This window comes from Prunus mume, linkage group LG2 (assembly GCF_029339155.1).
Source record: "Prunus mume cultivar Tortuosa linkage group LG2, ASM2933915v1, whole genome shotgun sequence".
Classification (NCBI taxonomy): Eukaryota; Viridiplantae; Streptophyta; class Magnoliopsida; order Rosales; family Rosaceae; genus Prunus; species Prunus mume.
In genome coordinates, this window is record NC_142699.1 from 34,528,395 (window position 1) to 34,543,689 (window position 15,295).

At 35.7% G+C, this 15,295-nt stretch overlaps 2 protein-coding genes across 3 annotated transcripts; both read right to left on the bottom strand.

Moving 5' to 3' along the window:
- Positions 1–249: 249 nt before the first annotated feature.
- LOC103323209 (uncharacterized) lies at positions 250–3,607 on the bottom strand. 2 transcript variants are annotated; one of them, XR_001677407.2, is made up of 5 exons: positions 3,302–3,607; positions 1,992–2,880; positions 1,190–1,334; positions 713–1,030; positions 250–504 (listed from the first exon to the last, which is right to left on the bottom strand). XR_001677407.2 is itself a non-coding variant. In XM_008225184.3 (4 exons), exons 2-4 carry the CDS (start codon positions 2,536–2,538, stop codon positions 970–972), a joined length of 753 nt encoding a protein of 250 aa, XP_008223406.2. In that variant the 5' UTR covers positions 2,539–2,880; positions 3,302–3,607; the 3' UTR covers positions 559–969. The 2 variants fall into 2 exon arrangements, 1 of the variants encoding a protein (XP_008223406.2); XM_008225184.3 differs by lacking the exon at positions 250–504 and having other exon boundaries at positions 559–1,030.
- Positions 3,608–6,002: 2,395 nt separating this feature from the next.
- Positions 6,003–9,767, bottom strand: GALK (Mevalonate/galactokinase family protein). Its single transcript, XM_008225183.3, has 12 exons — positions 9,329–9,767; positions 9,059–9,243; positions 8,845–8,891; positions 8,543–8,637; positions 8,334–8,416; positions 7,959–8,213; positions 7,650–7,784; positions 7,373–7,507; positions 7,198–7,268; positions 6,620–6,697; positions 6,335–6,476; positions 6,003–6,246 (listed from the first exon to the last, which is right to left on the bottom strand). Exons 1-12 carry the CDS (start codon positions 9,498–9,500, stop codon positions 6,136–6,138), a joined length of 1,509 nt encoding a protein of 502 aa, XP_008223405.2. The 5' UTR covers positions 9,501–9,767; the 3' UTR covers positions 6,003–6,135.
- Between the last annotated feature and the right edge of the window lie 5,528 nt (positions 9,768–15,295).

The following is a 15,295-nucleotide window of genomic DNA, read 5'->3' on the forward strand; positions in this document are numbered from 1 at the left end:
TCTATTCTCAATTCCCATGCAGCAATTATACAGAGGAGAGCCGCTGACTAGAAGATGAAGCCAATACCATGTGAAATCACATGCCAGCATTGCCAAGGCCAATGCCTCACAGCATGTCAAAACAACAACCTGGTTCACAGGACTTTGATAAACAGAAAAGGGAAGAGGGAACCAAGGCGCGCACAACATTTGGGATTGCCTTAAATGGTCCCACACAACCAGAAAAGAGAAATCAATGGATCCATATTGCCAAGTTTGGAAAAGTCGTTTCCCTTTTCTTCAAAACCATTTGTGGCCAAAACCAATACACATTACATAACAAGAGTTACTAGACTTTCTAGCAAAACAACAGGAGATCAAAATTATCAACCCCTCGCGCTCATTGGGAAAACATACCTACATTCATGGCATTTCCAGCCATAAAGGAAATCTTTGCATCTTGCGAAAGAAACCGTTGCATCATCCAAATCCAAACTACATTTAGAAACCCCATCATAATAAACCCTGAATTTCATAAAAGGAAAATGGCATTTAGATCACATGCCTGCATAAACACTAAGTGCCAATGGGATTCACTTATCACTTCCAATTTCAGCCGAAAGGGTAAAAAAAATGCAGTATTTGAACAGAAGAATTGGTGATTTTCTAGAATTTACAAGGGAAAAGAATTTCGATTCTAAATCTTGGAAAACTAAACTAGTAGGATAATTACCATAATTTTATTTGGACAGGTTGCAAAGAAGGCAACTCATCAGTATGCACTTGACAACACCTGCAGAACACGACTAAAAATTGTATCGTACGTAACCTCTCTCTTTCTCTCTCTCTCTCTCTTTGTACATACAGGGGATGTATCAGCTTCAGTAGACCATTCAAACGAAAAAGTGGAAGTATCAATGGCTTGCATGAGGATTCAAAAGCATATGGAAATTTGTTCTTCCAGATAGACTAGGCAACAAAATTGCAACATCATCCTGCCCATCTTTTCAGCTTCTCCTGCGGATCTGAACCAGCAACCTGCTCTACGATACTGCAAGGTGCAATAAAAGTGAAATATTTTATTTCAGACTCTGAAACTAATATTATTCCTCCCGTTAAAGAAAAAAAATTCTAAGATATGAAGATTCCCAACAACAACAAAACAGCAATTTTACCAGGATACATTTAAAGCTAAAATGAACTAACGTACTTGGGGGACTCAGAACCAGGCCCATTTGGGGCAGTTGATGACAGATTTGGGTAGTACTGAACGGAGATCAAACTGCCCTCCATTCCTCCTCCAGACACAGGAGATCCCTCGAAGCTTACAGGTGAGCTTCTTCTAGAAGAAATTCCTGCACAGAAATGCCAATAGAATGTTACTGTCAAGTTATGAGTATAAGCAAAAAGGATATAAATGTCTAGTAATGAGTAGGGAAAAATGATCATAAACCCTTAATAGGAAAGGAAAAAAGCACCACAAAATTGTTCCCCAAAAAAAAAAAAATTCCACTTCCATCAAAGTGTTTTCTAAAGCCTAACCTACTTTCAATCAGATATAGCCTAGTCTCCCTATGTTAGTTGCTGACCCTATCTATAGAGGAAAAAGATGATAAAGAAACTAGTATTACACTTTTGAAGACAAAAGGCATATTTAATCAAATAAACAGAAATAAAAACCAAATAATAGGGGCAAGGAAAGGGCTTTAGGCATCTCTGTAAACAATGTATGTAAAAATTAACCCATTTATGTTTCAGGGATTAGCCAAAAGAAATGATAGAGTAAGCACTGATGAGATCCAAAAGTTTAACTATCAATCACATAAAGCAAAAATGATATGCACATCACAAGTTCACCAAAACAGTTTGGCCATGTATTTCATTGGGTTCCTAACTAGGAAAAAGTGTTCTGTCTTAAACTAAGCTATTTATTATCACCAGAAACAAGTTAAGAACTATCAAATACCGCAGATCTGGTTACTGACACTCAAGTTCAATAAAAGAAATATTACCTTGAAAGATTAGCACAAGACAGAAGAGAATGGTGAACACCATGGCAAATATGCTGCTATTGGAAGATGATGCCTTAGCAGCTTTCATCTTCTTCAAGGCTTTCATCCGATCAATCCTTGCACGTTTCCACATGGCAATCTCAGAGAGTTCCTTGATCAACTTCTGGTCTGCTGCATCCAAAGATGGGCCTCTTGGAGGTCTGGGAGGTTTAGGAGGTTTTTTATTGCTCGTCTTCTTACGCTTATCCTTCACCCGTGTCTTCTCTACGTGATCTGTACCTTCATTTCCTTGCAACATCTTGTTTGTTGCCACTTTCAAATTCTCGGGGGATACTCCATTGGAATTGGACCCATTGCCACACAAACTGACCCTCTCTTCAACCTTAACTGATCCATCCAAAAGTCCACCACAAACCTTAGAAATTAATGTCTTTGCCTGCTTCTTAGCACTCGAAACAGCGCTGTCGCTTGAATCTTCTTCACTAACTACCACCCCACTTTCAAGATCAACTTCAGAGTCTTTTTCCCTCGGACTGTTATGATCCATTACAACCAATTAACCCAACGTAATTGTTAACCTGCTCCCCACACTCCAAACGATCAAAGCCACGATATTTTCACCCCTCAAAAGGAAACAGCCAAATTTGAAACTTCGGAATCAACCCATTATAAGGAATTACCTCTTTGCAACATATATATTAGTTTTACAGGTGAAACTTGATATCCAGCTTCATCAAGCAAACAACACTTTCCAATTTAACTTGCAATCAAATGGAAGACAGCTTAATTGAATGCAATTTAACTTGTTCGAGACGGCTCACGTGCTTACCCAAAGAACAATCAACCATTAAAGTTTAAACAACAACCTCCCTTCTTTTTTTCCCCTTTCCTGTCAATCAACAAAACCCTTCAACCATTACCAATAATACAAGCCAAAAACAATAAAACATACAAAAACTCGAATGTAATGTGCACAAAAACGTGCTGAGAATCAATAAATTAATAATAAAAACTTGAATGTGAATAACAGCTTTCAATTGCTTAAATGTACCAACATGAGCTTCCAAAGCAATGCAAAATCGAAACAAACCTGATCAAACAAAACTAAAGACTGAAACTTTAAAGCAAAACCAATCAAAACTACATCAGGCAAAGATTTAAATGGACCGTATGAACATCCAATCAACCCCTTCACATCATCAGGAAAATAATATTGTAGTTCCCAAAAAACCCAAAACTAAACATTGAGAAATGATTTGAATAATGAAATAAAAATTAATAAAAGACAAAAGAAAAGGGAAAGTAGAAACCTTCAAAAGAACGCGAAGAAACCCCAGATCCGATGCGGAGAAAGAGCTTCCAGCGAAGTTAGCGTCAAATATGGAGGCTCAAGTGCTAATTAAAGCGAGTCAGAGTGAAAGGGGGAGAGAGAGAGAGAGAGAAGGGAATGGACACGAGGGGTTTTAGGGGAATCACCGAGAAAGTGCTGTGCTTTATATAAATATTTTGATTTTCAGATTTTCATTATTGTGGCGCTATATCTTCGTCGGATAAACACCACCGCAAATGATGGGAATCTGATGTTTTCTTCTCTCCTCAAAACCTTCACCGACACTTGCATGGCATTTTGAGTCTTTGACTTTGTTTATTCAAATCTTTTTTTTTTTTAAAATCCCTTTTGGCTACTTTTGATTACAGTTGGCTAATTGGGGTTGGCCTTTGTGATTAGTAACAAATACTTCTAATTTTTCATTAGTCTCTTCAAATTCTTTTATAATAACAATGGGTATATGCCATACAATCTTGTGGGATATTCTTTGTTAGTTTTTTCAATTAAATTCAGGCTTTTGTTTTTATTTGTTTTAACTAACAATGTTTTATTTATTTATGAAGTTTTAACTAACATTTCAACTACATAATCAACCGGAATGTCTAGTAATAGAAATTAATCAATCTTTATAATGCTAAGTTTAGCAATAACTCAGTTATTTATCTTTATCCTCAATAAATCCGGGAGCATATATCTCTGTCCTCAAATTTGTGCTGTAATTCCAAAGATCACAATCATTCATTCATAACATATGGTATGAGGAAATAGGTTTACAATCATTCATAACATATGGTATAAGGATTATGATTTTCTTCATAAAACAGATGTCACAAATCTTAACCGAGAGTAGTTTGGTCTTTTTTTTTTAATAAGTAACAAACTGTATGGTGACGTGGTATAACTAATTCACATGTAATAGTATAAGATAGATATTATAAACACACACACACAAAAAAGAAGAGAAACTAAACAAGTTCTTAATAAATTCTTTTTTTTTCTTTTTTTTCTTTTTTTGCAAAACAAAATATGAAGATAATTGACAAAACCCAAAAAGATACTGACAACAGGTAAATCGAATATGAATGATATAAATGTCGTACAGACAAAATTGGTCCAAAATATTAAAATTCATAAGGACATTTGTAGGGACAAAAGAAAAGATAGTCATAGTCTTAGCTGGATTGTGACCTCCAATTACTGCTCCTCCATATAATTGAGAAAGATCTCTCTGTGACCAAAATCCATGAAAAAAAAAAAGAAGAAGATAAAAATGGATGGGTTATGGGGTAGGCCAACCTCCACTTCACTAATTCCACACTCTACACTCCACGTGAAATAAAAATGCAGATATCTTAAAGGTGATATCGGAATTTAATTAAAGGGCTTTTGATGTTGCGTAGGTGGGGGACTTGTTTGGAGCCCACCGACATACGTGTATATATGATCAAATACAAAGCTTGTTTTCTTTCTTTTTTTTGCTAATTAAGTTGATGTTGTTGTTGATAATTGAGTTTGTGTCCCATCCTTTGATATGGAGGGCACATTCAGAGATATTGTGCTCCTGTGGTGCATGCATTGCTTAGGTGGGTAATTTCCCAAAATTAAGGAAACAACTAAATAATTGAAGTATTTAAAATGTTGTTTTAGAGTGTTAACGTAAGAAACGTCGATGCATTTGTACGAGACGTTGGTTGAGTTTTTTGTTGTAGCAGTTGATTTGTAGCCCCAGCAGCTGATAAGTTGTTTACAACGAAAGCACAGGAACTTCAACATTGAGCAGGTTCAAATTCAGATTTAAGAAAAAACTTAAAAAGAAAAGTGGTTATCTTCCACTTAAGCCAGCGAAGGCATAATAATAATAATTTTTATTTTTTTTTATTTTTGCTCCTCGGCCACATATATCGATTTGGGACCACTTAAGATTCTGTTAAATCTGAGCTATCGAACGTAAACAATGCTGCATATGAGCCTGGGTCCCCGGATAGGGCACCCAACGATGCAAGCATGTTAGGTTGTCAAGAAAGTTGGTCCATTCTGTTGAAATACATACATTTTTTTGGGGTCAAATGTTGAAATACATACATAACAATATACGGACCTAAATCTGTTTTACAATCTTGTAATGGCATGTTTACACTTGCTCCTTCTCATATGATTCCCATTCTTGACTTACTCTGCCATCAATTAGGGGAGATCTGCTAGGGGAGTAGTTGATTAAATTATGTTATCTTTTTTTTATTAAGTATAAGTGATAGTTTAAACTATAGGGAAGGAGATTTCTCACACACACATAAACTATGATGACATGAGTGTTTAAATATGAGACCTATACCTAACCTTGCTCCCTCCAACCCACCTCCAACATTTAATAAGGGTAAATTTGAAAAACAAAAATTAATTTGTGTGATATATTTAATGACATTGTTTTAACTTTTAAGTGTAAAGAAAGTGACACATGCATGAAAAAGAAGAACGTCCAAAAAAGAAAGTTAGAGAGAAATATGTGGTTAAGAGGTGGTTTAGAGAGTCCATTGTAGATGCCCTTAGTCACTATGGCCTATGAATATAACGTGGGGCTTGAGGCAAGTAGGAAGGCTACCCTCTTGAACACAATGGTCCTACAGTCCATTGAAAGGCAAGCTAGCAGGAACGCGCCAGGTTTAAAACATTGGAGAGAACTCTGAATGGAACGCACCAGGTTTTATTAAATTAGAGTAGAGATTCATATGGTTTATATCGACATACATTTAGTTAAGACAGAGTACTATATAGTTTGAAGCCGAAATCACAAAGCACTGCACAAGTTGACATATGCTAAAGCTTGAAAATAGCAGCTCCACTCGATGGCTTGGAAGCGAAAACATATAGGCCGAGATCGTTATTGTTTATGACACCTCTGTCGATCCGCGACTGGTAGAACCGTTCCTGATACAGATTGAACAATATAATGATATTTAGGTTCAACAACTCCAATAAATCAACAATGGAGAAAGAGTCCAATTAAGGATATAACCTTTAAGTTAAGGATAAACTCTGGGACAATACTATCCTTTACCAAAGCAACAGCACAGCCACCCCATCCAGCTCCTGTAAGCCTTGCCCCAAGAGCCCCATTCTCCCGACAAATATTTACGAGTTCTTCCAACTCCGGACAGCTAGTTGAGTGAAAAAAGAAAAGACATTGTAAGTGGGTAAGGACCATCTCAAATTACAGACACATGTACGAAGGATCAAAAACTATTGCAACTGTGTCAGCATGCATCTAGATTCCAGGGAGCTGGAAAATAGAAATTTGTACCTGCACTCATATAACACACTGCAGCTATAGTGGCTCCCATTCATAAGATCGCCAAGGTTCTTTAGCTTATCCTCATCACTGCAAAAATACTTCTAGTGTTAGAATAAAACCTTTGGGAATGTTCCTACCTCTAACAAGCTCTGCAACGCAGACATATTAAAGACTGTCTATAATGCATGTGTACATGTTAAAACACCAGTGCATGTCCATCACAGAGCATGCACTGCAGTGACCTGTAATTACTATTGGCTACAGAATGAACGTGAGAGTATAAATTCCTCATTCAAACCAGACAGATCTAAGCTCACTTGAGTATCTCTAAGCTCAAATTTGGAATTCATCAATTTTCAGCGTTTTCTAAATGGAACTGTTTCTTATTTATCTTAAAAAGAACGCACTTTTACTGCATCACAGGGAAAGGGGAAAATATCCCATATGAATTAATATAACACACCACTGGCTCTTGTAGCAAAAGTGGGTTATTTCTCTGTCTAATAAAGGGGTAGAATTTAAAACGGGAAGGCTATTCCCTTCTTGTAGCATACACAAATTGCCACTTCCTCAACTAATATGCGCACCTTAAATTTGATGATACAGCCTCCTTGAAAGCATGTACCCGCTTGGCTTCAGAGTAGACATGGGAGGCTCTCTGGTAAACAGGAGTTTGTCAAAATTAAAGAAAATTTCCAATTTGAATGAAAAGAATCAACAGATTTAGAGATAACTTGATATAGGAGACAACAAAAGAAGTACCTGATATAACTTGAAGTGCTTAGCAGCATTCAACACATTCAAAGAAGATGGAGAAGTTGCGAAGATAGATGGTAGACTTTCCCCAAGGATTTTCTCTATTTCAGTAGTTGTATAAGGTTCTTCTTTTAAATACTCCTGCAGTAAAGAAAAAGCGTTATGTTAACTGATAAAGATACTGGAGTGATTAATATGAACCTAAAATGACAAAATGCATAAATTACATGTATCAACCACTGGCTGATAAAATGAAAATTTTGCACACAATGAAGGAAACTACCTTTACAGCAAGGGCAGGATCTGAAGACCCGCGAGTACTAGCAAATGATATGCACAACCCTTCAACATCAGAAAGAGTTTTGGCTTTTGAAATTGCCTCTTGCGGTTTCATCCCCAAATTTATACCCAGCAAAATCTAAAAAAATTCCAAGACCACATTGTGAGTATATAATATTTCTGAAAATAAAAGACACCCACCCCTGTATTAGGATCTCAGAAAATGGATCTAAGATTGATGTTTGGACCAATGCCTAAAATTACATTAAATCACATGTAAGATATATCTTACTACAGAGATTATCAAACTTACAGAAGCTAGACGACATTCAACAACTCTGTTATTGTAATTTATTGCCGCAGTTACTGCTTTCTGAGATTCTGCTAAGGAATGGGCTACAACAAAAGTTCCACCGTCTGGAAGTCGCACATCAGTAGCACGTATAGGATTGAAATCAATTAGCTCTGCAAATCCAGTCTTGGCCATCACTGAGATTGCCTGATCCATTCCACCAGATTGTGTACCAATGTGTCGCTCACAGTCGCATGTAAGTTGGGCAACTTCCTTCTGCTCACAAGAAAGAATGTTAGCATTTGAAAGAGGAGATTCTAAAATCAGAAGGTCCCTTGAAGATTACCAAGAAACTTATTTATTCATCTACAGACTATTGGTAGACATGTGGTTTACCTTGGGAAAATTCACATCAAAAGCAGCCATTATAGCAATAGTAGAAGCACAAACTAATGCCGCAGAGCTTGATAGTCCAGACCCTATATGAAACAAACGAACCAGTATGTAACATCTCAGATTTTATCCACTACATGAGAAAAACTTAACCTTAAAATTGGCAATATATAGATTTTCTATATGTATTAATTAATTTATGGGAACTATACCTGCAGGAACTGTTCCATCAACAAGAACATCAAGTCCAACTGGTGCGCCAAAATTTGCTCCTTTGGATTTGGCGTACTCATAAAAACCTTTGTACCTGAAGAACATTAGCCATCAGTACCTCATAATTGATAGTTTTAACTTTAGAATATTCAAAAGTGTTCATCATCATTAAGGCGAATTAAGATAAATATAAAGTACCAACAACCCTTTATATTTTCTATCAGGCAAACTGCTTGATTAATTAACAAGCATTAACTGAGATGAAAGCAACAACTAAAGCATGGGTTTTTCTATGTCTCACCCACAAATGAAGTAATGGCCCCATTTGTGATTCTTCAAGTCAATTTCCTGCACCCAAAAAACCAAAAAAAGAAAAGTCATGAACTTTGACCGAAATTGAAAATCGACTGGGGAACCACTGTAATTAAGCAAATGCGCAATTCAAAAATTATGGGTCGAAAAGATACAAAATTTCAGAAAAAAACAGTGCAAAAAAAAAGGCAAATATTACGGACCTGGTTAGGGTCAGCGGGATAAGTACATATTTGGTACTTATCGTTGACATTGGCAATTCTGAGAACCTTCTCGGCCTCTACCTCGTCGTGCCTCCGAACTGCGACAATGGTGTCCTGTCGTATCGCCATCGGCAACACCGAATAGCCCTCATAGTCTATATGCTCTCCGATCAAGTTCACTCTCCCTGCCACCGTCCGATCACACAAAATCAAAACCACATACACAGAATTGAAAACCAGAGAGAGAGACAGAGACAGAGAGATACAGACCTGGAGAGCGAGCGAACAGTTGAGGGGCGTGACCGAAGACCTGTTGAAACTTGGACTTCAAAGTGTGGAAACGAAGCTGCGCCTCTTCGAGTTGGGAAGAGTCGCCATAGACAGGATCCAGGCTGTCGTGAATTGGGATCGGGAGCTCTTCGTGCTTGAAGATTTGAGCCATTCGATTGATTGATTTGCTTCCTCCGCAACACTAACTCTTCTTGTGGTGGAATAATAATACCAAGGAAATATAATAATCTACGGCACTATGATGACGAGGGTGATTGAATTGCACTTTGTATATATATCAAGCGAGAGAAAATTGTAGTAGTTTAATTGGAGGTGGTTTGTCGTTGGGCTTTTCTTCTAGAGAGGGAGAGACAGAGATGAGAGAGAGAGAGAGAGGAGTTTGGGCCAAAAAACTGAAACGGTGGATGGGAGGAGTGTCGCGCAGGACAGAAACCACTAATGGATAAAGTAAAAAATCATAGGATTAAGATTCCGATAAGTTAAAAAGGAAGGAGGACAAAAGATAATCCCGGTTTAATCAGTTTTCCTTTTCATCCACTTTTTTTCCTTTTTGTCTTTAACGGATTACAGCGAAATCTAAATCTAGTTACGTGGGAAAATTCATAATTCGAATTCAAAAATAGGAGTTTTGTTCTTAATTGGTTAGGGATGATTTCACTATCCGACGTGGTTATGGATAACTTCGGTAAAATGAATGATGACATTGACACGGATTACTATGGTAGTTGCCACGTCAGGTTTGTAAAAAAGTTACGGACTGAATTATACGTGAGTTAGGCTAGTTAGAGTATTGAATTTGCTCTATTGCACCCGAAGTTTGGGTCATCTCATTGTATATTAGACTAATTTATAGTAATTTAATTTGTTGTTTATATAAGAACATATTGATACTAAAGTTAGTGCATGTAGTATTCTTATTTTCTAAAACTATTTAATAATTATTTGAATTTCATCTTCATTTTTTTAAATTATAAAAAGTTATAGAAATGGGGATTTAAACTGATGAGCACATCCGTTCTAGCTAACTTGGCTAAATTATAAGAAATGGAATTTTATCTTCAGTTACATTAGGGGATGAACTGAAACTGGAAAAAAAAAAAGTTTATATGGTAATTGGTGTGCTCTTTTAGAATATTTGGCTCATGACAAATTCGGGGAGTGCCTTTTACCCCCTTATCTAATCTTGCCATCTAATTAAAAACACTAACTAGGGATAAGTTTTAGCATTTAATTCCAAAATACTAATCTTGAATAATTTCACTACGATATAAATATGACAATTGATTATAGGTTAAATGTTGTCTTATCTTGTATGGGGGGGAGTTGGTGTCGTTGCAAGGAGAAAAATTTAGTTGTAACAGGATAGCACTCGACCAATAATGCTATGTCACGTGTGTCATAGGCGTTATTAGTTAGATATAGCAGAGTAGATTATCCGCTTCACGAACTTTTAGAATATGCCTTTATCGATAAAATTAGAGTAATGCTACACTTACATTTATATCCCATTATTCATACCTGTGGCAATCACATCAATTAAAAGTGTTAAATCATAAAAGATAAGAAAATTTTAAATTAATTTTAATTGATGTGTTGTCCTACTCTACATATCAAATGATAGCATTAATTATATAGCTTATGATAAATGAAAAAGTTGCCTTGTCTCTAACGGAACAAATTGCTTTTATAACCCATTTCTTACATTAGCTACATTAATCAAATGATCTAGTGGCCCCCACGCTATGGAGAACAAATTCCTAAACTATTCTTGAAACGAATATCATATTTTAAATGTTGTCTTGTCTCTAACGGAACAAATTGCTTTAGTAACCCATTCCTTTACCTTGGCTATATAAATCCAAAACATTAGGCCACCAAGCTATGGACAATAAATTTCGATCTTTTTTTTCTTCTTCTTTTAATAGGAGTTTCATTTTGTACATGCAATATAATGGAAAAATTCAAACACAAAACTTCAAAGTATGAATAAATAATTATAGCTAATTGAGCTTCAAATTCTTTGATAATGCACCTTCACTTTGATAATTACAAGCTGACACAACTAAAATACGCATGAATGAATTTTCATTTTTTTGAACATTTTAAGTTTATTTTAAAAATTAATGCGGGCTGAGGGATTTTGAATTTGAAACCTTTTTCAATATTATGAAAATACCACTAAACCAAAAGTTAGTTAGTCATTATCTTTGAAGTTGAACTTATACTTTTCAACAATTGATCATTGTAATAGTTTAGTTTCTTTTCTTTTGGTCTGAAAAAAAAAAACAACAATATTATAAAATAAATTCACTTAGAAGACAAACACATATCAAATCTTTTAAGGTTAACTACATAAAAGTACCTAACTTTTGAGAGTCATTTCAAATTAGTATCTAATCTTGTAATTTTTTTGTGGGCATACTCAATTTGTCAAAAAACATACAAATTAGAGCCTCTGTTAGTTAGATTGTTAGTCAATCTATTACGTGCTCGCGTGACCTTTTTTATGTGGTTTTTTTTTTTGGCTGAAGTGGACTCCACATGAACAAACAAATTAATAAAAAATTCCATTGGAATTACTGAGATTAAACCCGAGCCGTTGGATTTAAATTAGAGTAAAGGGTAGGTTTAAATTAAAAAACGATTTGAAATCAGACTTGCTTTTGAGCAGGGCCGTCTCCACATGAGTTGCTACGAGCTATATAGGTCCGGGCGGAAACCAGACTGAATTTCACCTGGCATTGTGGCATTTCCCAAAGTTTGGCAAGACAAACAAAACAGGTAAAGAAGACAAATCAGTTTCATTCATATTAAACTAGGAAGGAATCCTCACTCATAAATTTTGACGGATCCTTTCAATATCCTTCACAGAGTCCTTCAATTTGGGTCCTTTCTTATTCTATTTATATATAATTATACGAGTTTTTCAATCTAGCCTTCTCTAAATCCTCTTTGTTTTTTCTATTCAGTAGTCATTGTACTTTTTTTTGTTTTGTTTTTCTTTTTTAATAAGAAAGGACTTGATGTTCTAGTGCTCGAAGTTTTACTGTTCTTGTTTATCCAGGAGACATTTGTATCGCTTGAAAACATTACTACATGATGATGGTTTGGTACAAGTCTACCCAACCAGCCGGAAACAAATTAAATGAAACAATTAATAAAATAAAAAGAATAAATGTAGAGCATCATTAAACAAACTTGTGATCTTTGATCATCGCTTGAACTAAAAAAAAACAATGAAAGCTGACTTGATTGTTTTAGTTTGACCGGTTTAAAACCACTATATAAGATATAATTGGTATTAAAAAAAAAATCAATCTGTCTAAATTTATTGTTTAAACTTGATTGAAATATATTTAGTGACTGAAACTATCCATGTTTTATACTGTGAGTTGGTTACTAGTAACCAATTTGTGAGCTATCTATCATGTTCATTCATTAAGCCTTTAAACTAAGGATTATATATATGACATTCCTTGATGATGTTGTTGTCACATGTATATGGTGAGTGTATATAGGTAAAAATGTGATGACTATTAGCACATTTTTAAGATGAAAAATGAGAATAAACATTTGAGTAACGTTAGTTGAGGACTTATGGTACAAATGCTTCAAGAACGTTTCAAGATATATTTGAGATATTGGAAGAAGCTAAAATATTAGTCAATAAAATGAGTTTATAATTATGCAACTTACGGTGGTTTGTTGTGAGATTTCGCCGTTGGATGCGTTTATGGTGGTTTTCGAGTTTGCATCTTCAACTTTGTAAGTGTCATGTGTTTTTATATTTTTTGGATCAAGTTTTAAAGTTGTTTCTATTTGTTTAATTAAATCAAATCTTTAATTGAATTAATCTTGCAGGAGCCTGTGGGTTGGGTTGGGCATCAAAACTGGAATATCGAAACCATCCCGAAACCATGCCAAATCGTGTCAATCTCGTGTCGTCCCATTTGGTGTTGACGTGTAAAAGGGATGATACCGTGTCATCCCGTTATTGTTTGGCATGACACCGATTCCAGATTTGTGCTCCCATTTGGTGTCATACTGTACCGAACAGTATAGGTAAATAATAATCCTAATTTAATTTCAGTTCCTCCTCTCTCTCCCACAGATATTTCGACTCAGCTTTGTTTCTCCTCCATCCTTTCCTTTCCTTCCCTCTATCTATTCTTCTCTTCTCTTCTCCTTTCTCCTTTCTCAATCATGATTTGAACACAATTCCCAAATCCTCCAACATTGATCAATCTCATCTTCTTCTCCTCCTCCTCACCTCTCTCTCTCTCTCTGTTCTTCTCCAAACTGATCGATCTCATGGAAGATATATCTTACTACAGAGATTATCAAACTTACAGAAGCTAGACGACATTCAACAACTTTGTTATTATAATTTATTGCCGCAGTTACTGCTTTATGAGATTCTGCTATCTTGTGCATTGATATTGAATTTAATACCTTTAATAAGATAGCTCCTATATAATGGCACTGCCATGTTTGGACCAGCTGCTAGCCACCTTAAATTTTTTGATACGCCATGATTGTCTTCCTCATTAAGTTCACTTTGAACCTGCAAATTAATCATAACTTAATTCAATCTAACATAGAAAGAAGAAAATTAAAAGTCCAATATGTTATTCAATAACATATACCTTGAAGCGTAGCCATTGAATGAAAGTACTATTGTGCTTATCCTGCAGCCACTTTGTTTTCTTTCTAAATTTTGGATAAGCGGTCTTGATGTGGATCATATGTTGCCTATATGACAGAAAAATTCAAGCATTATGGTCCCAAACATACAAGATAAACATAAGAAATAATTTAAAATGGAAACTTAAAGAATAAAACTCATATGTACTCGATATAAGGTAGGACTTCCTCTGTATTCTCCAAGATATATAGATGTGCTTGGTTCAATAGGTCCCGATCAACTACGCTCACTGTGCAACCTGATAATGGCTTTGAAACTCCCATATTTTGGCTTGAAGGCACTCCAACTGTACTAACATTAGATAAATGCTCGGTACAAAACTCTACAGTTTCTTCAGCTATATACTGCTAAGTAATGCAACCTTCGGGACGAGTACGATTCTGAACATAACCCTTTAGCACTTTCATATATCTTTCAAATGGATACATTCATCTAAAATATACTGGGCCACATAGACGAACTTCTCTGACAAGATGTACTACTAGATGAACCATGATATCAAAGAATGAAGGGGGAAAGTACTTCTCAAGCAAACACAAAGTAACTACTACATCTTTTTCCAACTTATCTAGCTTGGAAACATCAACAGTCTTTGCACATATAGCATTGAAGAAGAAGCACAAACGAGTTATTGCATACCTTGCAGGCTTCTCCAAAAGCAGAACGAATTGCTACAGGGAGCAATTGTTGCATTAAGGTATGACAATCATGTGATTTAAGGCCAAGAAGTCTTGAATCTTGTAAAGATACAAGATTTTTTATATTTGAAGAATAACCTTCAGGGACCTTCATACCATAGAAAGAATTGCAAACCTCTCTCTTCTCTGCTCTTGACAAATTCCAAGGCCCGGGAGGCAAATGAGTACGTCTTTCTCCATACTCGGGTTGCAAATTAGTTTTCCTCATGTTCAATAAATCTAATCGAGCAGCAATCCCATCTTTATTTTTTCCAGGGATCTCCAGCAATGTACCAATGATACTATTGCAAACATTCTTCTCAATATGCATGACATCTAGGACATACCTCACAGGAAGGTATTTTCAATACTCGAGATCAAAGAATATTGATTTCTTCTTCCAACAAAATCTGTCACCATCTTCAACCATATGCAACACTTCTTCTTCGGTTAATGGCTTGGGAGGCGTGCCATATTCAGGTTTCCCATTAAAAGCTGTACGTTGCCTCCTATATGGATGATTGATTGGTAACCATTTTCTATGCCCAATGTAACAAATTTTGT